The sequence below is a fragment of the Miniopterus natalensis genome, chromosome 3 (assembly GCF_054644295.1).
Source record: "Miniopterus natalensis isolate mMinNat1 chromosome 3, mMinNat1.hap1, whole genome shotgun sequence".
Taxonomy (NCBI): domain Eukaryota; kingdom Metazoa; phylum Chordata; class Mammalia; order Chiroptera; family Miniopteridae; genus Miniopterus; species Miniopterus natalensis.
Window position 1 is genome coordinate 58,987,398 of NC_142083.1, and position 27,215 is coordinate 59,014,612.

Consider the following 27,215-nt stretch of genomic DNA (forward strand, 5'->3'; position numbering starts at 1 on the left):
TCTGCATAGTATTTTTATTCAGGATTCATTTTGGTTATTATGTTAGTGTTTAATAATCTGAGGCTTTATAGTACTTGAAATAACAGAGGTCAAAATTTCAACCCCTTCATTCTTAGAGAGGCTTTAATTACAGAAGGTGAAATTCTCCTGACATTGAAAGATGACCCATGTCTTGCTGACTCACCAAGTATCCTCAGTCATTTGGTTCTTTAAAAAGCTCCGCCAGATGAGACTAGATCTCCAGTTTTGGATAATGTGACATGAAGTAGGCACGGAAGGAGACTAGTCAATTCCTGTTGCATTTACAGGGGAAGAAATTTTAAATTCTGTTAGAAAAAATAAGATATCCAGGAACTCATCAAAATGAGTTATAGAATTGATGGGGTTTCATGTATGTAACTAGTTTATTAAAACTGTTATGTGATTTGCATGTCCCAAGGCTATCTGATTCAGATATGGTACTGAGAGTGTGGTTTTTCATTGTTCTTGTGCTTGGGTTCATTGAATTTCTTAAATCTGTGGGTTTTAGTTTTTAAGTTTTGAATGTTTTCAGCCATTTTTCTTCAAATACTTTTCCTTCTCTCTGTCTCCTTTGTGGTTTCTAATTACAAGCAAACCTCGTTTTATTGTGCTTTGCTTTATTGTGGTTTGCAGACACTCGATTGTGTTTTTTATAAAAGAAGTGGATGGATTTGTGGTAGACGTGGGAGGGATAATCAGAAAGACTTGATGATGGGTTGTTGATGGGAAAGGGTGGCTAGAGCTTCTAAGGAGCAGAGACTTTTTTAGGAAGAGAGGGAATGTTTATTAGCAGTATTTGGAGGTTGGGAGTAGGACAGAGCCAGGTCTTTGCTAAACCTAGAAGACAAATAGCAAGTTCTGATAAGAGGTATAAAGAGTTTTCTAATCACAGAACAGGAGTTCTTGAGGGTGCAGGATTCTATAGATAGTGTCCTGGGTCAGATGAGATATTGAGCGCAATATGGGATTGACAGTCAGGGTGATAATAAATACCTTGGGAGGCTTAGACTTCCTGCAGTGACTTGGTGAACAGGGCTATTAGGTAGCATAAGATGTGCCCTTCTGGGAACAGGAGGGCAGTCTGCTCTAGTTCTGTGGTCTTCAGTGCTGGCTTCCAAAAAGACTGCTCCCCTATGCTGCAACAACTCCTACACAGAATCACAAAAAATTTATTGTACAGAGCACTTAGAAGTTATTTATATTTTGAAGATAAAGAACTGATTCTTCTCCCACCCCCCTTTTTTTAACCTTAACATAATTATCCCCATGCTGTAGAATGTTTTCCTAACGTTGTATTTTTTAGAATGAAAATATTAAATGAAAAAGGTAAAGCTATAAGTTATTGGAGCCATTTAGTTTATGTCTTATTTCATTTCTGTGTAGTTTTAAAAATTGTTTTTATGGTTGTTAAAATTTTGTTTTTTTTTTGGAAGAGCTCCATAAATTGCTTTGTGGTATAAATATGATGTGTTCATAAACCACATGTCTTGTTCCATGTTCTTAATAGCATTTAACAAACTAAAAATGCCCCCTCCCAACACAGGCTTTATTTATTTATTTTCAGAAATGTATATTGCAATATATTTAAAACAAGATTATCAACTCAGACCTTGAGTGTTTTGACTGTTACTAAGAATTTGCTTTCTTTAGGCTATGGTTTTGATTTAGGATTGTAAATTTGATTTAGGATTATAACAGAAAGAATAATTCTGTTCATTCACAGATTAAAAGTATTAGAGTTGAAAGATTCGTTTTGTAAATATCTGAAACTATACCTTGTCCATTTTTTTGTATCTTTAATGTGGATCCTCCCTGACTCTGGTAAGTCTCCAATAATTGTTTCTGAATAGAATTTTGAAGAGCTATAGCAAAGGGCATTCCTCTGTTACGTTTTTCAGTATTTATGAATTAGAAAGTCTAATAACAAATGACTTGTTTTTTTCCAGCAATATCCATATGCCCACTGTGTCTCCATTACTGAGGCAATATGCTCTGCTGGAAAAACCATTGAGAAGTAATGGCACTTATTAAGAAAAGAGAAAGACTATAGCTAGAAATCCAGAGAATACCTGCATTTAAGACATATGCAGCAAAGATGACTAGGTAGAAGGACTGAGAAAGCATTTTTAGGAAGGGAGGAAGACAAGCTGGTATGTGGGATGATAAGAATTCATGAAAGCCAAAATAGAAGAGTAGCAGGAAGAAGTGAGTCAGCAGGATTAGATGCCAGGGGGCAGTGTGTGTGTGTGTGTGTGTGTGTGTGTGTGTGTGTGTGTGTGTGTGTGTGTGTGTGTGTGTGTGTGTTTAAAACGAAGATGGGAAAATTCTGTTGCATTAGTAGGAAATGGTGACCTTAGTGAGGAATTAGAATGATGTGGGTAGAAACGACTTATTAATGTGTTGAAAAACAAACAGAAGACTGCAAGTGTGGATTCTCTGAGTCCCTTAATCCCCTTTCTTTGTATTCTGCATAGTCTCTGATTACTTACTTTTGAAGCATTCAGACTTGAAGTTGAAGATGTTAAATATGAACCATTTATAGCTTATTGGGCAATTGCCAGAAACCTGCTATTTTTATCTTAATGTAATAATTTGTATAAAACTATATATTTAAGCTTCTTGAACAGTTAAAGCACAGCTAAATGAAAACTAACAAAGTGCTTATTTTATTTTTTTATGTTGTTAAAAGTCTTGGCTACTTATGATTCAGCAGACAGAACAACTTAGTAGGATAATGAAGACACATGCAGAGGACCTAAATTCTGGACCCTTGCACAGGCTCACCATGATGATCAAAGACAAGCAGCAGGTGAAGAAAAGTTATATAGGTGTTCATCAGCAGATAGAGGCAGAGATGATCAAGGTTTGTGTTTCCATTCTCGAATTTTCCTTTCACTGATTTTTAAACTCACTGAAATATATCTTGTTTGACTTTTAAAAAATGTTTTCTCTATATTTCCTGACAAGAAATAAGCTTTGGTATTTCTAATAAGTAATATCTCATTTTTATTGAATATAAGACATTATTGATTATAAGATATACTCCTACAAAAGAAAAAATACTGCCAATTGAAATATAATATGCTTTTTTATCACTTAGAATTTTTCACTTATTGAAATAGCTCTTTTAGGCTTTAAAAAAATTTTGTGTAATGTAACACTATACATAAAATAAAAATGAAAATAGAAGCAAAATAAAGTAGGATATTTCTAAATTTCTCCACATTCAGTGTGTCTTTCCTGGATAACTTTTTTAATGTTTTTAATTTTGAAAATTTGCAAATGTACAAAAGAGGACAGAATAGTAAAATGAACTCTCACTTACCTTTCACCTACATAGTAAATGTGTTGTTTTTTCATTTTTTCATCTATACTCTCACCTGCTTTTCCTTCTATATTGGATTATTTTAAAGAAAATATAAGATATCATTTTATTCATAAATATTTTAGTATATATTGGTAAAATATCTACTATTTTAAAGTAAAACGCAATTACATTATTATTGATCTACCTACACATAATAATTCCTAGTGTTATTAAATATCCTGACTGTGTTCAAATGTTTGCTGCTTAAATGCTTTTTATACTTGGTTTGTTTGAATCAGGATCTGAACATGGCCCACGTGTTACATTTGAATAATTCTCTTTAATATAGGTTTCCCTCCTCCCTCTTTAAAATGCCACTTATTTGTGGAAGAAACTGGGTGATTTGCTCTGTGGAATTGAATTTCCTCTGCTTTGGATTTTGTTCTTAGCGCCTTGTGATGTGACTTCACATGTTCCTTCACCCTCCAATTTTTCTGTAAAGTGGAAGTTAGGTCTAGAGGCTTGATAGGATTTATTCTTTTTTTTTCTTTTTAAAATATATCTTTATTGATTTCAGAGAGAGGAAGGGAGAGAGAGAGAGAGAGAGAGATAGAAACATCAATGATGAGAGAGTCATTGATTGGCTGCAGCCCTCAACCCAGGCATGTGCCCTGACCCGGAATCGAACCCTGATCGCCTGGACCCTAGGTCGATGCTCAATCGCTGAGCCACGCCCTGCTGGGCAATAGGATTTATTCTTTATTTTCATTTTTGGCAAGTATAGGTGCTGGTATAAACTTCCTCTCCCTTTATGTTGGGAGGTATATAAGGTCTTTATCTACTTCTTTATCTTTTTGTGATGTTAAACTTGAGTGGTAGGTTCCAGTTTTGCCATCCTGATCAACCTATTAATAAAGTATCCCTACAGCTTTTCATCTATTTTTAGAAACAATTGACGTCTACTGCTTAATCTATTATTTTAGTGGGGGTTGTAAAATGGCAAGATTTTTCTCCTGTCATCCCTAATACAATTATTAGCTGGAATTTTTCAATAAAGAATTTCTCTAGGTTGACCATTTAGTTACCCTGAGGCATAGTTTATATAGGGAAGGCAGGATAAATGCTTGCTTTTTGCTGTAATTTGCCAGTGTGCAGAATTATTGGTTCTTTACAGCTTCAAAAGTTAAGACCTTCAGTTTCTGGTCCAGCATGTCAGAGGTTTGGAAGTTGCTACTTCATTCAAGCAACAAGTTAAAAGGCTGAAAAAATTTGGAAAATAACTCTTTTTAGGTTTTAAGAGAAGCGAAGTCACAGGGACCATGGCTGCCGCCAAAATTAGAGTGACCGACAAGCCAATACAGTGAATCACAACTTATCAGAGTAGCAACCTTTTCTGGAACCAGAGCTGGGTGTGGAAAAACCTGAGTGGTAGTTGACAAATTCTGGAGGCTCAGTGTGGACAACTCTGACAGTGAAAAACTTCAGGAGGACCCAGCCCTTGAGGGGCCCCCACACTTTTGTGAGTTTTACTTCGCGGATCTCTACCAGGTTCTCACAATGAATATTGGAGAAAAGTCCCACGGAGGGGAAGAGAAACCATTTTGCCATATGCCATAGTATTCTGGCCTTCTTAACAAGGTCTGCCTTCAGGAAAAACTCTTTAATCAGAGCCTAATAATCTGGGGGAAGGGAAATACACAACTTTGGCCCACTCTAGCCATCCTGTCCCATGTAAGGGGGTTTGGGGACTGAGAAGCCCTTGGAACATTTACAGTCCAGAGGCAAAGACTTAGTATAAGACTGATACCTAATCACAGGACTATAAAATGCTTCCCCTGACAACTTATCACCACATTAGTAAAGGCCTATTTACATCTGTTCCTTTTACTCAAAACCTCATGCCTGTCAAACAAGAAAAAAATGCTAAGACCTACCAAAGGCAAAAAACATAGTTGGAAGAGACAGAGCAAACATCAAGACCAGATATGGTAGGGATGTAGGACTATTACATTGGGAATTTAAAACAATTCTCTCTTTGTTTTGTATATTAAGGGCTCTAATGGATAAAGTAGACAGAATGCAACAACAGGCAGGCTATGTAAGAAGAGAGATGAAAATCCTAAGAAAGAAGCAAAATGAAATGTTAGAGATTAAAAACACTGTAACAAATGTGAAGAATGCCTTTGATGGTCTTATTAGGAGACTGGACACAACTGAAGAAGTAATCTCTGCACTTGAAAATATATCAATAGAAATCTCCGAAACTGAAAAACAAAGAGAGCCAAGACTGAAAATACATGAATAACATGTTTAAAAAACTGTAGGACAGCTACAGAAGGTGTAACACGTGTAACGGGAATACCAGCAAGAGAAGAAAGAGAGAGGAAAAGAAGAAATATTTGACACAATAATGACAGAATTGTTTCAAGTTAATGTCAGACACAAAATGACAGATCCAGGAAGGTCAGTGAAAATAAAATAGAATAAATGACCAAACAACAAACACAAAAGTCAGCATAAAAACACACCTAAGCATTTCAACCTGACATTACAGAAAATCAATGATAAAAAAAATCCTGAAAGAAGCCAGAGGAAAAAAAATCTTACATATAGAAAAAGTATTATATCTTACTTCTCAGAAGTAATGCAAGCAAAAAGAGAGTGGAATTAAATATTTAAAGTCTAGAAATATGTACCTTATGAAATTATCCTTCAAATGTGAAAGAGAAATAAAGACTTTCTCAGGCAACCAAAAATTGAGGGAATATGTTGCCAGTAGACTGAGAAGGAAAATGATGCAGGTCATAACTAAACTCTAGATAAAGAAAGGAAGAACATCAGAGAAGGAATTAGTGAAGATAAAATAAAAACTTACCTTTTCATTCTTAATTGATTTAACAGATAACAGTTTATTGAAAATAATAATAATGTATTCAATTATGTATGTTCATGTATATATCTTGTGTGTGTATGTGTATATACATATATATGTTTATGTATGCTTATATATGAGTGAAATTAATGACAGCAGTGATACAAGGGGCTGGAAGGAGGAATTGAGATTATTTTGTTATTATAAGGATAATGTTATTTGAAAGTGGACTTGGATTTGTTATAAAGGTATATTGTAAACTTTGAGACAACCACTAAAAGAAGTTAAAAAAAAAAGTATAACTGATATGGTAAGCAATGAGAGAGAATGGAATCATTAAATACTCAATGAAAACACAAAAAGACATAATAAGGTCAGAAGACAAAAATAGCAAATAACAAGGGTAACAAATAGGAAACTAACAAATATGGTAGATATTAATCCAAGTATATCAATAATTACTTTGAAGGTCAATGGTAGAAATGAATCAATTAAAAAACAGACATTTTCAGAGTGGATCAAAACAACAAGACACACATATATGTTGTCTACAAGAAACCCACTTTAAATGTACAGACACACATAGATTAATTGTAAATGGATGGAGAAAGATATACCATGCTAACACTAATCGGAAGAAAGCAGAAGTATAGCTGTATTAATTTCAGACAGAGCAGACTTCAAAGGAAGGATATTTATCAGGGATAAAGAAGGGAATTACATAATGATAAAGGGGTCAGTTTTCCAAGAAGACAATAATCCTTAACGTCTATGTGCCTAACAATATAGCATCAAAATACTGACAGAACTGCAAACACTAATAGAATTGTAAGGAGAAATAGGTGAATTCTCTATTTCAGTTGGAGTTTTCAACACCTCTCTGTGAGAAATGATCCAGTAGGCAGAAAATCAGTGAAGACATAATACCATCAATCAACTAGCTATAATGAATATCTATGGATTACTTCATTTAAGAACAGCAGAATACACATTCTTCTCAAGCTCACATGGAAGATTCAGCAAGGTAGATCACATTCTAGACCATAAGTCATACTTTAATAAATGTAAAAAAAATCAAACGGTGTTGGCTCTGTGGCCACAATGGAATTAAACTAGAAATCAGTAACACAAAGATAGCTGGGAAATTCCCCAATGCTTGGAAGTTAAACAACAAACTTCTAAAAAACACATGGATCAAAAAAGAAATCTTAAGAGAAATAAAACAAATATTTTGGGCTAAATGAAAACGAAAATAAAACTTATCCGAATTTGTGGCACTCAGCAAAAACAGTGCTCAGAGAGAAATATCTAGAAATGTATAGCATATCTTAGGAAAGAAGAAAGATCTAAAATTAATTATCTAATCTTTCACCTTAGGACAGTAGAAAAAGGAGAGGACATTGAAGGTCAATGGTATAAATGAATCAGTTATATATGCTCATGTATATATCTTGTGTGTATATGTGTATATAAATATATATGTTTATGTGTGCTTATATATATGTGAAATTAATGACAGCATTAATTAATTTATTCTAAAAAAATATTACAAATGTCACCCAGCTGGGTGTGGCTCAGCGGTTGAGCATCGACCTAGGATCCAGGAGATTGGGGTTTGATTCCCGGTCGGGGCACATGCCTGGGTTGCGGGCTAGGCAGCCGATCAATGACTCTCTCATCATTGATGTTTCTATCTCTTTCTCTCCCCTTCCTTTCCTCTCTCTGAAATCAATAAAGATATGTTTAAAAAATATATATATATATAACACAAATGTCCCTTTATCTCCCCAGTGACCCATTCTACCCCATCCTGCGCCCCTCCCCAGTTCCCCTCCCCACCATTGTCCGTGTCCTTGGGTTGTGCATGTATGCATATAAATTCTTTAGTTACTCTCTCCCCCTCCACCCACCTGCCCTCCTCCCTCCCTCTGACATTCGTCAGTCTGATCTATGCTTCCATGTCATTGAATCTATTCTGTTCATCAGTTTATTAAGTTCTTTAGATTCCACATATAAGTGAGGTCATGTGATGTTTGTCTTTCTCTGCCTGGCTTATTTCACTTAGCATAATTTTCTCCAGTTCCATCCATACTGTCCCAAAGGGTACAATAACCTTCTTCTTTACAGCTGCGTAGTATTCCATGGTGTAAATGTCCCACAGCTTTTTTATCCACTCATCTACTGATGGGTACTGGGGCTGTTTCCAGATCTTAGCTATTGTAAACTATGCTGCTATGAACATAGGGGTGCATATATTCTTTCTGATTAGTGTTTCAGGATTCTTAGTATATATTCCTAGAAGTGGGATCCCTGGGTCAAAAGGCAGCTCCATTTTTAATTTTTTGAGGAAACTCCATACTGTTTTCCATAGTGGCTGCACCAGTCTGCTACAGAGAACTCTTAAAAGCCCACTAAGAAAACAAACAACCTGATTAAAAATGGCCCAAAACCTTAACAGACACCTAACCAAAGACACTATACAGGTGGCAAATAAACACACAAAGAGATGCTACAAATTCTGTGTCATCAGGGAAATGCAAATTGAAGCAACAGTGAGATGCCATTTCACACTTATGAGAATGACCACTCTCTAGAACACTGACACCAAATGCTGGTGAGGATGTGGAGCAGCAGGAGCACCATTCGTTGCTGTGAGAATGCAAGAGGGCACGGCCACTTTGGAAGACAGCTTAGCAGTTTCTGACATAACTAAACATACTGTTGCCGTAGGATCCAGCAGTCACACTCCTTGGTATTTACTCAAAGGAGCTGAAAACTTTGAGTAAAAAGCCCAAACACATGGGTATTTATAGTAGGCTTATTGATAATACCAAAACTTAGAAGCAACCAAGAAGTCTTTTATTAGGTAAATGTAGTATATCTAGACAATGAAATATTATTCAGTGTTCAAAAGAAATGAGTTACCAAGCCACAAAAAGACACGGAGGAACCTTAAATTTATATTACTAAGTTAAAAAATCCAATCTGAAAGGGCTAAATACTGCTTGATTGTAATACTGTATGATATTTTGGAAAGGAAAAACTGTAATTACAGTAAAAAGATCAGTGGTGGTGACAAGTGTGCACTTGAAATATTGGGAACTCACTTTGTAAAGTATATGATTGTCTAACCACTATGCTGTACACCTAAAACTAATACAAAATAATATTGAATGTAACCTGTGATTTGAAAAAAAAGATCATTGGTTGCCAAGGGGTTAGAGGGGAGAGGGAGATGGCTAGGTGTAGCACAGAGGATTTTGACAGTGGTCCACTCTCTATGATACTATAATGGTAGATACATGTCAGTATATGTTTCTTCAAACCCATAGAATGTACAACACCATGAGTGAAACCTAATGTAAACTATGGACTTGGGTGATGATGATGTGTCATTTTAGGTTCATGACCTGTAACAAATACTCTTTTGGGAGATGCTGCTAATAGGGGAGGCAATGTGTATGTGGGGGCTGGGAGGAATATGGGAAATCTCTACTTTATGCTCAAGTTTACTGTGAAAGTGAAACTGGTCCAAAAAGTAAAGTTCATCTAAAAAAAGTTAACCAGTGAGGTTTTTCTGAAGGGGCTGATTTGAACTCACTTATATCTGTATTATAGTTGTTGATATTTTTGTTCGTTTACATAATGTCTTTACACCGTTAAGAATGATCGTGATGCAGTATTTATTGCAAGTGGGCTCTGATACTGTCTTCCAAGTTGCTCATTCCCCTTTTGCAAGTTTCTCATACTGCTGATTTCTTAGGCTTCTCAGAAGCTGTACCAGAAGTTTTTCATTTTCTAAGATTCTTAATTTTTCTCTCAAATGCTTTTTAAATGTCTTTTTGCCAACAGAGTCAAGGACGTGCATTTGTCTTGTCTTTCTGTAGGAATAATCAAGTTCATGCATGCATGTAGTGACCACTGATGATTGTTGCTTGGCCAACAGTGATTGTTAGATGCATCTTCTTTTCAGAGATGTTACAATGTAAAAAAAAAAATTCATGTCAGAACTGGTGAATTATGGCAACTCAGAGTTACTTTGTAAAATTACAATAAATATTTAAATTAGCTTTTTATTAGAAAAAATATTAAATTAATTTATTGGTCTTTTAATTTTAGATGACTGCAGCACTGTTTCTGGATTTGCTTTTCTTTTTAAGAAATTTTTTTTTTATGCTGTTGAATTTATCACTGATTTCTAAAATAATATTTAATCCTCACCTGAGGATATGTTTTTACTGATTTTTAGAGAGAGAGGAATGAGTGAGAGAAAGAGAGAGAGAGAAACATCAATCGGTTGCTTTCCCTGTGCACCCCCAGCAGGGACTGAACACAAAACCTAGGTATGTGCTCTGACTGGGAATTGAACCTGCAACCTTTTTGGTGTAAGGAATGATGCTCCAATCAACTGAGTCACCCTGTCAGGGCTAGGGCTAAAGTAATTTTTAATTTATTGTCTGTAATTGTATATTAAAGAGCAACTCTGACCTATAAGCAGTAAGATACACATTAGTTAATGCTTTAGAATTTGTTCTTGATCATGTAAACTTAAGTTTAAAAATTTTTTGCATTTCTTTTTTTGACAGGTTACAAAGACAGAATTAGAAAAATTAAAATCCAGCTATAGACAATTAATAAAAGAAATGAATTCTGCCAAAGAGAAATATAAAGAAGCTTTAGCTAAAGGTATGACAAAATTATGAAAAAATGTTTATTTTAGTGATTTTTATTCTTATCATCTGTTATCTTTATAAATAGTGGAATGATTCCAGTTAGACCAATTCACATTAAAAAAAAATAAACCAAAATAGATTGTGAAATTATCTAATAATTCATCCTTTTTTAAAAAAATGATGCACAATATTCTTCAATAGTGCATACTAAATGCTAAATGGAATTACGTAGCACTTATGTAATAGAATTCAAGGAGTGTTTAAATTTCTCTCTAGCATCAGATTTAGTTAACTAGTGAGTACCAAATAAGAAAAATACAGTTGTATTTGTTTAGAAGCCTTTTTAATCCCCTTCTAACCTATGGTACTTAAAAAGCCATTAAAATCACAAGATCATTTTATAGCATTATTTTGCATTTGTAGTTTAATTTTATGTGTCTGTAGTGTCCTAAAATTTTTATTAGATGGTATGGAAGTAAATGGAAAGAGAAACCAATGTTTTAAACAGAGATTTATGCTTATAGTTTTGAATTGTAGCTAAATAGTTTTCATATTTCAATTTTTTTAAATTATGAAAGTTGGAGTTTTAAACATTTCTTTCTGGCTAAATATAAGCCTTATTAGAAACTCTATTTTCTTTTGCTTCTTAAATTTACCTTTCTCTTTTAATAATGGGTTTTTCTTTGTCTTTCACGTGTATATTATCTTGCTGTTTTTGTAGGTATGTATTTTGGATATACTTGCACATTGAAAACACAGTTTTTGTTATTATTCTCAATAGACTAGAAGAGATACTGATTTAGATGGAGTTCTCACTCCCTCCCTCCTTTCCTTACCTCTCCCTTTCTCTCTCTCCACCCACCTTGCTCCTTCCTGCCACTTTCCCTTGTTCCTTCTCTGTTCCTCTTTTTCCTTCCTTCTCTCCCTCCCTTTCCTTCCTCCCCATCTTTCCTCCACCATCTACTTTTTGTTTCCTTCACTCCTCCCACATTTATGTCATGTTTCTGCTTCTCGCAGTGTTTCTGTTGCTTTTTTAGAGATGAATCCATGCTCACAGTGTCCTTATTTTTCCTTATCTTATTTATTTTTCGTGTACCTCAGCCAATATTTTGAGATAATGATCTCTTGACTAATGTAAACATCTCTTTTAAAGTGCTTTTGTAATTTAATTACCTGTTATTTAAGTGAAGAAAAGAAAAAATGGCATAGACTTTGGAGTCAGATAGTCTTGGTTTAAATTCCAATATTGTGTGATTATTTTATAGATTTTCAAACTTCATTTTCAAACCTAATTACTTCTCCTTTGTTATTTTTAAGAGTGCTTTAGATAATCAAGAAGTACTTACTGAACGCTTTCTATCTTTAAGTTATTGCAATTGAAACAGTATTTTCTAAGCATTCAAGGAGTTTACTCATTTCTAGTTGATATTCTAACTTGGGAATTCCAAGTCTAATCATCTTTCAAAAGTTAGCTTTTATATGAGGGATATTTTGCTAAACCATCAAGAGTAGTTCAGAAATAGTTTTGTACCTTTAGCATTACTACTCAATCTGTCAAAATAGTTAATTTTATAAAGTTCATTCCTTAATGACTGGCTAGCATTCTCAAATTAGTGCCCTATATTATAAATAATTGTATTTTAGTTCACCGAGAGCAAGTGATGACTTAACTGTATTATAATCCAACTATGCTAAGTATTGCTCACTAGGTCTGTATTGGTTAGAGAATAATTAGCTAGGAAAAGAAATACATAATTTCTTCTAAGTCTTGATACCTGTTTTTAATGATATTGTTTTATTTTTGTTTAAAAATTGAAATCTAATTTGATGTCATAAAGTTTTAAATGTTCTTGTACTTGATGCTTATATTATCAAAGATTATTCACAGATAATAATTGTTCTTTTTTACTTTGAATCTAGGTAAAACACTGTTAAATGTATTAATATTAGGAAGGCAAGCAGAAAATCTCAAGACTGTAGAGTTTTAATTGGTATTAAGTGGTGTATTATTTGATTGAATTTCCTGTATTAAAATATGCAAACTTATTTACATTTATCTTTCTAAAGATATTAATCTTTTCCTATTTTCAAGAATATGATTACTCCCATTAAATCAACTTATAAACTATAGAATATACATTTAAAAAATAAGTTCTTATGTAATTGTGTTTTATGCATGAGGCATATGTCAATTTCTATAATAAAACCAATGGAAACTTACTTTATACTCATGTTTACATGAAAAAGTATAAAATTATATTTCTGAAAATCTTGTTTCTGTTTTCAGACTGCTTCTATGTTTAACATGGAATTAGTTCTTTTGTGCAGTTATTTAGTCACTGTAAAGATAATGTGATGGTAAATTTCCCAGTATTTGCAGGTTTTATGTCAGAACCTCCGTTCGTCTGGATAGGTCAGACAAGGGCACTCTGGAATGAGTCCTAGGCACTGCTAGGGTGCTCACAGCAGATGCCCAAGCTATGGCTCTGGTGTCCAGAAATTACTTTAGATAGAAGGAGGTCTTAGAAAAGCTATTTAAAATTGCAGACTGACATAGCATCCAGCTGAAGACAAGGCTTTGAGAGAGACAGGGCCTGGAAATATTTCTTATAGTAAGGGTTAAGTTCTGGATTTGATTGAGAATGGGTTCTGAGTTAAGGCCTCAGTTACTCCAACTGGAGGTTCAGCAGTAGCAGCAGATCAGCAGGAAGACTGTCAAAGCTGAAATTCCAAACTCCTGACCCCTGCTGGATAGATTACATAAAATACTTTAAATTTTGAATTGTTAGAATTTATATCCAATGGGACCTTAGTTTATGTTCAGTCTAAAATAAAAACTCATTTGCAATATGAATGAAACATCATTTAAATTAATTTTTTGTAATATAAACATTAGTCTATTGATTATTATTTACAACATGTGCATGGAGAACAACCATAATAATTGTAGCTTATTGAGCTGAAGTTAATAATTTATATTGTTTCTTGATAACAGCATTGAGTTTTAGAATAACAAGTGCTTGAATGCAAAATATACAGGTTTTGCTTTTCAATTGTAAATTGAGTTCTGAACATCTTAGTTGGTCAAACACATGATTTAGCTTTCAAACAATTTTTTGAATCCATATAGCTTGTATCTGAACAAGGGTTTTGCCATAAATAAACGCCTATAATTGTTGGAAGAATTTGCCATCCGATCATCTTTATAAAAAATAAGTGACTTCCCAGAAGAACTCCTGCAGGATCATGTTGTCTGTGAATAAAGAGTTTTACCTATATTGTCAGCTTGGTCCAGTTGGTTAATTTTGTTATTCAAATTTTTAATGTTTTTACTGATTTTCGGTCTACTTGTTTTATCAGTTATTGAGATAGGACAATTGAAACCTCCCATTGTAACTGTTTTTCTCTGGATTTCTCTGTTTCTTCTTGCAGCTCTCTCAGTTTTTTGCTTCATGTATTTTGAGACTCTGTTGTCAGGTGTATAAGCAGTCAAGATTGTTATATCGTCTTGATGACTTGACTCTTTTATCATTAGGAAGTCACCTTTCTTATCCCTACTATTATTCTTTGCTGTGTTCTGTTCTACCTGATATTGATATAGCCACTCCAGCTTTACTTTTGTGTTTACATGGTATATATTTTCCTCATTTTTTTACTTTTACATGTTTCAGTCTTTATTTTTTGAAGTGCATTTCTTATAAGCAGCATATAGTTAGGTCTTGCTTTTTTTAATCTTGATAATCTACCTTTAGTTGGCATAGTTAGACTATATTTAATGTGATCTTTGGTGATGTTAGGTTTAAATCTGTTATCTTACAGTGTGTTTTCTCCTTGTTTCATCTGTTCTTCATTCTCTCCTTGTCCTTTCTTCTGCCTCCTTTTGGATTAATTGGAAAATTTTCTTAAGATTCCTTTTTATCTTCTTTGTTGTCTTATTAGCTGTAGCTTTTTGTTTTATTTTATTTTTAATTTATCATAGTACACATTACAGTGATATTATACCACTTTGTGTATAATATGGGACCCTTACAATAGTAAAGTCTTTCAGTCTTTGTGCTATTGAGATATTTTTACTCTTACATGTGTTATAAATGCCACACTGTATCGTTAATGTTTTTATTGTTGTTTAAATCATCAATTATCTTTAAAATTACAGCAAAACATCTCATATATTTATCTTTTCTAGCATTCTTTACTTCATTTAGTATCATTTACTTTTGCACAAACAACTTTAACATTTCTTTTAAGTCTGTGGGTAACACTTTTAGCTTTTGTATGTCTGACAAAGTTTTTATTTCACCTTCATTTAAAAAATGTACTTTTGTGGGTATAGAATTCTATTTTTGCTCTATGCCCCTCTCCCCCCTCTGCTTGCTCTAGTGCAAGCTTTTTTCTGCTAAGAGCTATTCGGATATTTATAACATCATTCAAGGGCCATACAGAATTATCAACTTAAAAATTAGCCTACTATATTTGGTCAAACATTGAATTGACTTTATTGAATTTCGAGTCCTGCCTGCAGTTAGTTGTCTTGGAAGGGCCAGACCAAATGATTTCGCAGGCTGTGGACATTCCCCACCCCTGCTCTAGAGTTACAAGAGGGACAAATCTGCTCTAATACTTATCTTTGTTGCTTTGCACATTTTGATTTCCTTTGGCGGCAGCTTTTAGGACTTGCTTTTTATCATTTGTTTTGAGCAGTTTGATCATGATGTAGTTTTTCTTTTTTCCTTGTGTTTGTGATTTCTGAGCTTCTTGTATCTGAGGGCTTATAGTTTTCATGAGTTTAGAAAACTTTTAGCCACTATTTCTTTTCTTTTTAAAATATGTTTTATTGATTTTTAGAGAGAGAGGAAGGGAGAGGGAGAGAGAGAGAGAAACATCTATGAGAGAGAAACATCATTAATCTGTTGCCTCTTGCTCTCCTACCACTGGGGATCGAGTCCGCAACCTGGGCATGTGCCCTGACCAGGAATCAACCTGGTGACCTCTTGGTTCCTGGGTGGACTCTCAACTGCTGAACCAGCCATTATTTCTTCACATGTATTTACTGTCACCCCTTTTCTTTCTGCTGTCCTTGAGAGACTCCAGCTACATGTATATTAAGCTGCTTGTTGTCTCACAACATACTGATGCTCTGGTCATTTCTCTCTGTTGTATTCTTTCTCTTTCTGTTTTATTTTGGTTAATCCCCCCCTCCCTCCCTCCCTCCCTCCCTCCCTCCCTCCCTCCCTCTGTCTCTCCCCCTCCCTCCCTCCCTTCCCTCCTTCCTTCCTTCTCTCTCTCTCTGACTATGTCTGTAAATTTCCGAATCTTATTTTCTACAATGCTAATCTGCCTTTAACTCCATGCAGTGTATTTTTCAGGCATTGTAGATTTTGCTTGAATAATTTTGATGGGGTCTTGTTTTCCATGTTTCTACTTAACATGTTAACTTAAGTTTTGTAGTCTCAGTAAACTTTATCTTCCTTAATCGTTTGTTCTGAGCATTGTATGGGTTTACTCTCAGATTTTTGTTTTGCTATAATTTCCCACTTGCTTATGTTGTAGAAAATATATATCATCTTTACCAATATTTCTACACATAGGCCCTTGTTCATATGCCATGTAGCACTTTTTTCCAAAGTTAAAACATATTTATAAGAATAAATGTAGTATACCCTAATTTTATAAAATTTAAGCAATATCATGTTGAACCATTTGGAGTTGAATTAAGTGAATTTAAATATGATTTTGCTTTGATGTTTTATAGTTTACTTGAAGATATTGTGAAACATCAGAAAAGATGTTCAAAATAACTACCTCATAGTTATGTATTCCGATGTGGCATATTTAATTGATTCTATATGCCTAGAATTATACTAGTGTTTTATATTTACCAAGCTTCAAAATACCCACAATAGCATTTGTGGGGGTTTCTCTTTCATGGGTGGAAGTCTGAATGCTTCTGCTTTATCATGTTTCATGTTCAGGAAAAAGAAACAACACAAGGTGAGCCACTCCACATTACACATGCCCCTACCAGTTGGTCTAGAGAAGTCTGAAAGGAACTCTCTTCACATACTTTTATGACAAGAGTGGGAAACAATCTCTTTTTCGAATTCTTCTTTTGCTATGAGAAACCCAAAAGAGTGCTAAGGGATTGGTAAATTCCCTGATTATTTACAAACCCCCACTACCCTAAGCAGACAGAGTAAAGGGCACCTACAAATAGAATGTGGGGAATTAGCTGTTAAGTCTCATTCAAAAGTAAATTTTTCTGTAATTGGATTTTCTTAAATTGTCTCTTCATTCATTATGAATAGTTGTTCTGTGGTATTTTATAGCCAATTAAAATTGATTAGATCCATTGAGTTGTCTCTTTAGAGTACTTTAATTATGAAAACCACTTTGAAATGAGCTCATATCTCAGACAGATGGTTAATTTGTGTTTAAATAAATCCAAATTTTAAAAAATGAATAAAAATTTTTAAAGTCTATTTTAGTTGATTTCCTCATTTTTGAGTCCACCAAGAATGATAACTAGACTTCTTACTCAATAATCTCTAAATCTTGGAGATTTTTAAAAATCAAAATTACCTATGGATAGTGTATGGAGATCCTCTAGAAAAATATTCTGAAATTCAAATTTATCTCACAGTTTAACATAGAGAAGAAATGCATTTTGGATTCAGGACTTACTGAAGACCAAAATATAGTTCAAGCTGTGTTTGCTGATCACCAATTCTATTGAAAGTGACCTGAAAGTGAGAGGTTTTCTTTTTTGGGGGGACCTATTTACTAGTACGTGATATATTAGCAGCTAACTTATGGCATGAATGCTTTTCACTGCATGGAGCTTAATATGATAGGAACTTTACAAGGTCATAAAGAGTAATTGCACTTTTAGTTATTAACCTAATTTGCATTTGGTTAAAGCTGTAGAAATTGGAGTGACAGTTATAATATTCTCATTAGATACTGAAATATTATGTGGGATGGAATGTGCTCCATGATTCATTTATATTCTGGAGATAAATTCCTAAAAATAAAATGAAAGCATACTTATTTGCTTTGTCCCCTCTTTGCTTAGTTTTATTAAATAGAGCTAAGTTTCACTTACAAAGACGTTAAGAGAAGTTAAATCTTTTGCTGATTTTCCTCTATATTTTATAGGTGATCTCCTTAACAATATTAGTTTTGGATTTGATTACTAGAAAGATGATATAAACTGATGCAGAAGGTAAAATTGTAACTTTTCTATAACTTTTAACTTTTTAAGAATTTTTTTAAGTTTATTTTTTAAATAAGAACTACAGCAATTTATACCTTTTCTTGTTATGTGCCAGGAACTGTTATTTGTATTAGGAATATAGTAGATAAGAAAACATCTCCAAATCCCTGCCTCCATCAGGCTTACATTTTAGAGCAGAAGGTAGTTAATTAATTAAAAAATCTGTAAAACATAGTATATTAGATGGTAATAATTACAATGGAGAAAACACTCTAGGTAGATAGGGTATTTGGGGGATGATCAGATTAGTTGTCACGGAAAAAGATACCTTTAAATGAAGAGTGAAGGAGGTGAGGGAGTGAAGCATGTGGTTTTATGGGGCAGAGTACTCCAGATAGAGGGGATATGAGATGGGATCATGTCTGGCATTTCTGAGAAGTATTACAGTCACCGGAGTGGCTGGAACTGAAGGACTGATAAAGGAAAGGCATGGAGGAACGAGATTAGAGGAAGAATGATGGTGGTGGCAAGGGAGGCACAGATTATGTAGGATTTTGGTAGTTCTTTTAAAACCCTTAACCAGAGTAAGATGGGAAGCCATTCTTGTGTTTTGAGCAGAGGAATGACATGAACTAACTTACATTTTTACAGGACCATTCAGGTAGCCTGTTGAAAATAATAGTCTGAGGGTGGCGGAAAGATGAAAGCAGGACCAGTTGCTTCCAGGCTATTGGAGTAACCCAGGCAAGGGCTTACTCTGGTTCGGACAGGGCGGTGGTAGCAGAGGTGATTAGGAGTGGTCAGATTCTGGATATACAACTGATTCTTGTTATTTACGGTAGTTATGCTCTATAAAATTACTGTGAACATTAAATTAGCATTATGTAAGTACTGAATCATTGCCCCCGGCAGGGTAACATTTTTGACAGTTGAGCAATATATCACCAAGACACCAAACAATACATTGTTTTATGTGTGTTTCTGTTTAAGGACACTTTATTTAATATATATTGTCGAATCATTAACATTGAACTCACAGTGTTATAACTCATGACTGAAAGCTATTAACATACCTATTTTATCTGTAAGGTACATCACACCCATCTTGAGCATAAGAATACTAAACAGCACTTCAGCCCTGTGTTTAGAGACCATTTTAAACTGCAAAATAGTGAACAGAAAACACAAAAAATGCAAAAAATGTGGAACTAAACAGACTGTTCAAAGGACAGTTTATACAGCATGAGAGCTGAAACAAAAAAGCATTGCAGAGCATCTTCACACTTCCATAGTTCCAAACTCAAAATCACAAGGTACAAACCGGTGAGCATACAGTGGAAAGTTTTTTTCCTGTCCATTACCCAGTTTTTTTCTCAGTTGGGAATGTGTGTAACTCCTTCACTGCTCTGTGTATGTGCATGTCTGTGATTGACCTGGAAAGCACTGAGTGTATTAATTTTTGGATTACAAATAAACTTTAGGCATTAGGAAAATTTGGAAATATGGAATCCATGAAAATTGAGGATCAACTGTATATTGAAAATAGAGCTTAAAGGATTTGCTAATGAATTGGATGTAGTGTGTGAGAGTAAAAACTCAAGGATGATTTCAGGGTTTTTGGCCTGAGTAACTGAAGGATGACATTGTTATTAACCAAGATGGAGAAAAATGTAGGAGGGACAGATTTGGAAGTGAAGATTGGGAGTTTGACTTTGAGATTTTTATTAGACATCTGCTTTCCAGAGCTAGCTAGATTAATTCTTTTCTTCCTCACTCTTTTCAGTGCAGTTATGTTATTCATGGGAAATAGTTTGGTTCATTTGTTTCTATTGTATCACATTTTTAACTAGTTTTCCCTCTTTTATTCTTATTTTGTTTGCTTGCTTGTTTCATTAACGGCCAAGCATTAATGATTCCAAAAGTCAGAACTATACAAAATTATATACTTAGAGAACTGTATCTTCTTTAATTATTTGTGTTTCTTTTTTACATGCAAACTACTGTACTCTGATATTCTTTTTCACTTTGCTTTTCTACTTGACGTTGTATCATGAAAATGACAATATTTTAGTATGTAGATGTCTCATTCTTTGTAACTGCTTTATAGCGCTTGATATAAGTTTACTCAAGCACTTTTCTATGTATGGATGGATATATAGTGTATTTTTAATTTTTCCAGTTATATACACTACTAACATGAATGTCTTTGTGCATGTGGTGTGTTTTTTTAATCATAGGAGGAATATCTTAAGTGTAAGATTCCTAAAAGTGTGATTGCAGGGTTGAAAGATAAATGTGTGTGTACTTTTGTTAGATATTACCTATTTTCTTTCTATAAGGATTGTACCAATTTGCATTTCTACCAGAGATATATAGGAGTACCTATTTCTCCATACCCTTGCCAAAACAGAGAATTTGCCAGTTCGGTAGATAAAAATTAGCACTTTATCATTTTTAATTTGCATTTCTTTTATTATAAGTGAAAGAATGAGGTTGACCATCATTTTATATGTTTAAAGGCCATTTTAAAGTATTTATTTTTGTGTGAATTGTGTCTTGTTCTTTTTTTTCTATTGAGCTTTTGGTCTATTTTTCTTTAAATTTTAAAGAATTTTTAAATATATTACAACAAACTATTTTTCTGTTATATTTGGTGTGTATGTTTTCTACTAGTTCATTGGTTGTCATTTGACTTTGTTTATGATGGCTTTTTATTTTTCAAAAATGGTGATATTCTAGCTACTGATATTGCTGTGAGAAATAAATTATCTTTGTCTCTCTCCCAGAGGCATTGTGTCTTGTTCCCACATTTGTGAAGTCGAGGCAGGCTGATTTGTTAGCTTGCAAGTAGGAGCAAATCCCATATAAGTCATATTCTTGACAAAGATTTATGTGTCCTTTTACTCATTTTTTAAACTTTTTTTTCCTGAAGGATTTAAGTTTTCCTTTCTTGTTGTTTTTTTTTCCTTCACAATTCCCATTTTAACTATTTCTGCCTCTGAAGTGTTGCCCTTTCTAAGGCTGTTTCTCTTACCTTCCATACGCACCTTTAAATCCTTCCTGTAGTCAGCTTTGTAATCCACAGGTACACTTTTTCAGTATTTTCACATGAAGAGTAGGCTTTTTCTTTCTTTTATTTTTTTAATACTCACAGGAGGATAGTTTTTCCATTACTTTTCAGAGAGAGTAGAAGGGGGGGGGAGAGAGAAACACTGATGTGATGTGAGAGAGACACACCGATGGTTGCCTCCCTCAGGAGCCCCGACTGGGGCCAGGGATCGAGCCTGCGACCAAGGCACGTGCCCTTGGCTGGAATTGAACCTGGGACCCTTCAGTCCGCACACCAGCACTCCAACCACTGAGCCAAACTGTCCAGAGCTAGACTTCTTTTTCTAATGGTGGTTTTAGGTCAGTCTTAAGCATACTTCTAGTTCTTCTCTCTTTAGCACATTTTTTGTTTTTTTTGGAACAGCCCTTGGTGTCCATGAAAGCCACCCAGAATCCCCCCCTTCACAGCTTTGCTACATTATAGAATACAGATTTGAACATAGTATGTCATCCAGTTAGTAGATTAGTAAAAGCCTATGGGTCAACTGAATCTACCAATCACTATATACAAGGAAATGATGTTGCATAGAGTTAGAAAGCTTGCTCTTTAAAAGTATTTGATGTTTAATTTTAAAATAAAATATTGTCATTTTAGTTCCCTGAACAGTTTAAAACCAATAATACATGCTTAATAAATATTCCCTGATTAATATAGCAAATATTCTTATAACAAGAAATTAAAAATAGCAAAGTAAGACTATACCTAATGTATTTTTTAAAATGCTTTATTGGAACAATTGATCAAAAAGTTTTTTTCAGCACTCCAAATTCATTGTCTTTAGCCTTTGCTGTTAACTGTGCATTTTGACAATTTTCTGCCATTTTTATCTCCATCACAATCCAATGAATTGAAAAGAGCAGGTAATTTAACTCCCAGGTTTGAAAATGAGAAGCTAAATTTTAGATTAAATGACTTGCCTGGGTTGCATAGCTAATCATAGGAGAAGCTGAGACAAAAATTCACTTCTTGTTGTCAGAACAAAACTGAGCAAGTTAGGTAGCTCATTCATTGTTCCCACATATTATACTTAAATTTAACTTCCATGTGAAGAAACATATGTAGACATTTGCCCCAAGTAATTCAGAAGTTAAGGTGAATTTCTGTTCAGTTTTTTTCTTACTCAGAGTAATATGTAAAAACTGTGTAGTTGAAAGTTTTGAAAGACAGGAAAAATGTAAGATGGTAGAACGTTTAGTTATTCAAATCAGAGTCTACTTGCTGGCACTTTATTTATGGAAAATAGTCACTTATCGTTTATTGTCAGGAGGCTTTCCATCATAATATTTAACAAATGGTAAACACTTCAGAACTTTATAATAAAAAACACTTGCCTTCCTAGACTTGCTTAATGAGTAGTCTAGCCTGTCTCTTGTGACTGTCAAACTTACATAATTGAGCTTTGCTGGCCTCATACTATTGTTATGGCATGACACGTTGTATGCACACTCTGTTGTTATAAACATTAAACAGATTTGTCAACAAGTGGTGGCAAAAGAATTATAATTCAGCCTCTCGTGAGTTTCATTATGTGGAGGAGGAAAAATTGGATGGTTTACTCCCTGTTGATTGACACATAGAATAACTCTGCGCCCGGCTCAGTGCCTCTCATTAAACCAAAACAAAGCATACAGCAACAGGGGTACGATTCTGTATCTGTCAGTAAGAATTTATTCACTCTGTATACTTTGGGTTAATTTTCAGCTCAAATATAGTTATTTAAAAGTTAATAAATATAATAGTGATCTGAGATATTCTGAGCCAAAAAGTTTATGTGGCAAGAATCATATTAGCTAGTTTTTTTTGCAATATATTTTGTTAAATGAATGGAATTTTTAAAATTTTATTTGTAATTTTGATTTTCACACAGTATTATTATTTCTTGAATACTTACATATAGCCTCAATGGGACCCTAAATATTTATTTTAAAACAAATTAGGAAAAAATGCAATAGAATTTCTTTCCAAATCATACCAAGTGAGCATGTTTTTGAAACTTTTTGTTTTCCTACAAGGGAGGGAGAGTGGCAGGGTAATAGAAATAGAATAATTAGTTGATCATGTGACTGCACCAAGTATACCTTATAACCAAAGATATATGAGCTGTAGAGTACAAAAACAAACAACCCCCTACATCTCTAAGAAAACATACCCCTCCCCCGCAATTTAGTTTTAAGTCCAAAGTTATTTTTAAAGAATTTATTATCATTATTTTAATGTAATGGTATCTGCCTTGGATGTTTTCAAAAGCATTTAAAATTTTTTTCCAAATTGTGTTAGGGAACACTGGTAATTAGGTTTGACTATAATAGTCTTCAGCTTATTTGTCACTCACTATATTGGATAAAGAAAAAAAGTATTTGGGAACTTCTTAAATTTTCTAATGTTCTTTTGGATTACAAAATCTTAGTGAGGTGAGTATTGCATACTTAGTGAATCATTCTGTACCAGCTAGAAAGACAGATGGGTATTGTGCAGTTTAAAAATCTGTGCAAATAGGAGGACAGATGGATGGTTTAAATGTTTTAAATGCCTCCATGAAAATGTTTCTGTGGAGAGTGTGACTCCTGAAGTTATATGCTAAAAAATTCAAGTCATAATTAGGAATAATAGAGTTTATATAAAAGTAATATTTTTGAAAAAGAAACATAAAATGTGGAATTCATTGAATTCACTAGTTATACTTTTAAAACTTATAATAAAATTTAATGAATTAGAACACAATACTGAAATATTCTTTCATGGTATATGTTTGCTTTGTTTTCTTATGAACATTTGGACTCTAGAAAACTTATTATTTAGAATCAATGTATTTGCATAAGTGCAATGATCTTTTGAACTGTCTTTTGCCAGAATTTGTCAAATTTCAAGTAACAGAAGCTTAAAATAGCTTAAAAAATGGTAAATCCAAAAGACACCCCCCCCCCCCCCCCGCAAAAAACACACACACACAAAAACCACCCTAAAGAAAAGGACCTTAGAAAGTGCTTTGGCAGCTTCTGTAGTAGGTGTTCAGGGACTTTCACTCTTTTTCAGGCATTAATGTGACTTAGCTCCCAGCCAAAGGGCTGTTTTCTTTTTGGTCAGCTATGTACTTTGGATCTTGGGTGTCAGCTTCATATAGAAATCTCCTCCTGACTTGTGTGGGTAGAGAAAAATGGGTTGTCATTTTCAAGGAAGGCTGCCGGGACTGGCCATAGATGTTAACAATGGCACTGACTCTTTTTTGAAATGCATTTCTGCAGGAAGGATGCTAAGTAGCAATGTTTGTGGGCAAATATAGTTTTCTATGGCAAACCTATTATAGTAACTGAACCAACAGCGAAAGGTGTTCCTGAGGATGTTAAAAGTTATTTGTGATTAGTATTATTGAAGTGATTTATTAATTGCTAAATTAAAAAAATTATCCCTAGTGTAATGTAGAGTGAGTTAAAACTTCCCTTGCAATTTATATTAACTGAAGCAAAAAAATTTATTGGCTTCTGAATGAACATTAAAAAAAATTTCAAAATTATCATATAATAGAAATTAAAGAATTACAAAGCATTCTTTATATAGTAAGGAGAATAATTATTTCATTAATTTTTATTTCAGTTATATATTTAAAAATTTGTATGATTATTTACTGGTCAGTGAAATAAAATATATTATCCAAATACATTATCATGAGGGTTGTTCATAGCCCCAAAGTGAGAAAACCCACTTCTTTAGTGGATAATATTATTTTTTCTGATTCCTTCAGATAGAACTATATTAATATGTTTGCTCCTACCCTCTCACTTCAGTGTTAGAACATCTTTCCAGTCAGCAATGAGAGGGGTTAGGAAAAATACCCTGGTGAGTAGATTATTTTCTAATCAAGAAGTTATGTCATAAAGTTAAATAGGTTATCTAGGGCAACATTTTATGAATAACTTGAACGGTTATTAATATCACCATGTGCAGGAGCCAGCTAATGGAATATGGCTAGAGATTCATGCTCTGTAAATAATTATGTCCTGCTTCCTAGGAGAAGTGAGTGGTGGCTCAAGGACTTGGAACACTAGAATTTGTTGATAGGAGACATGCAGGTCTGCTAGATAGGTTTGTTTCCCTTTGCACCAGCTGGATGTAGTTACCGTGCTTCAGAATTAGAGGGGTTATGAGAAAATCAAGGGAATTCTTCTGTTGTTCTGCCTGGGCATGGTTTAGGGATCCGAGGTTTCCTCTCTCTGCAAAAACCCTGAGTTTTTCTCTGCTTTTGGCTCTGAGCTGGAGATATTCTCCAACAGGGAATATTTTTCTGATCCCCATCCATATGAACACTCAGATAGGTGCTGAGCCTAAACAGAATGGCAGCAGAGGAGAGTCTCTGGCATTGGAAATTCTCAACATAAGATCTATTTTGGGGAGAGGATTCATTTGGAGAACTCTCCTTGGAAAGAGGGCAAAAATGAATAAATATTTTGAAAAGTTTATTATCTAAATGTAAGTAATTGGTGAGAGATACATGTTTGGTTTACATCAAAATTAAAGATCCACTTAAAAATTGTATTTATTTATGTAGTCATTTATTCATATTGTCAATCTGTAAATATTTTCTGAAATTTCAGTAGAGGAACCACAAAAAGTTTTAGTTTATATCATATCAAGTCTTAATTTCTCTGCATGATTTTCAAGTTATTCACAACCTAAAATTGCCTTACTTATACAAACATAATTTCTTCATTTCTGCAAAATTTGCTCTCTTTGAGCTTATTTTTTTTCCTTACCTATGTATCATTACTTATTCTTTCTGTGTTTTCATAGACCATGGCCTTTATGTCAAGGACTCTGCTTTGCCAAGTACTGAATTCCCAGTGTTTAGCACAATTCCTGTTGGCGATCAGTTAATAATATTCATTGAATGAAAGCGAAGAAGAAAGGGAGAGAGGGTGAGGGAGGAACTATCATCTATTCTCTCTTTCTATACCTTTCCAGACTTGCCTCATCTCTTAAGGTCTGTTTTCTCCACAAAGTATCCTTTGACTTCTCTTGTCTTTGTTGGTGTCTCAAACATAGACCTCAAAATTTAACATTATTTACAAAGTTTCTTGTTTTCTTGGTGATATAATTTTATGTGCACTGTTCCAATTTGGTGTAAACTGCTTGAACTTGAGAAGGATCATATATCTGTATAATTTTACAAAGAAATTGTACATTATCCTGCCTCCTTCAGAGCAGCCTCTGTACAAAGTATTGGCAAATAAATAGTACTTTGCATAGAGCTAAGCGCATAGTATATGTTCAGAAACTTTTGATTATCCATAGAATGTGTGAAATAACATAAAATAGTGGTGACTCAGTTTGCACACAGAGAAGATAAAACTTTTTTATTATTTCTTTTATAACTGTCTCCAATGATTTCTTCAGGGAAAGAAACTGAAAAGGCCAAGGAACGTTACGACAAAGCCACAATGAAACTTCATATGTTGCATAATCAGTATGTATTAGCATTGAAAGGGGCACAGCTTCATCAGAATCAGTATTATGATATCACACTTCCTCTGCTTCTGGACTCCTTGCAAAAGATGCAAGAAGAAATGATAAAAGCACTGTAAGTTACATTTCATATTTGACATTAAATCTCGTCATAAAGTGATTTTAACATTATTATTATTATTTTTTATAACTTTATTGATTTCAGAGAGAGGAAAGGAGAGGGAAAGAAAGAGATAGAAACATCAATGATGAGAGAGTCGTCATTGATGGGCTGCCTCCTGCACGCCCCTGACTGGGGATCAAGCCCGCAACCTGGGCATGTGCCCTGACAAGGAATTGAACCCTGATCGCCTGGATCCTAGGTTGATGCTCAACCGCTGAGCCATGCCCGGCCGGGCTCACATTATTTTCTCTCCTACTTAAGCTTTTGTATAAAAGTTGTCTATGTTTTGTAAGTTTCCTTATTGACCCAGAATAGTGGGTGTTTCAGACCTGTTTTACCTTGATTCTTCTTGATTTTCACTTCTAGCATCCCTTTAGTATATACTTACCTCCTAAACCTT

The 27,215-nt window shown here is 34.1% G+C and overlaps 1 protein-coding gene across 1 annotated transcript in view; it reads left to right on the forward strand.

Moving 5' to 3' along the window:
* Nucleotides 1–27,215, forward strand: part of FER (FER tyrosine kinase) — a 313,312-nt gene that overhangs the window by 45,295 nt on the left and 240,802 nt on the right. The window contains exons 4-6 of the mRNA XM_087815481.1: nucleotides 2,711–2,884; nucleotides 10,787–10,886; nucleotides 26,584–26,767. Of these exons, the coding sequence (XP_087671607.1) occupies nucleotides 2,711–2,884; nucleotides 10,787–10,886; nucleotides 26,584–26,767 (458 nt within the window). The remainder of the gene's footprint in view (nucleotides 1–2,710; nucleotides 2,885–10,786; nucleotides 10,887–26,583; nucleotides 26,768–27,215) is intronic.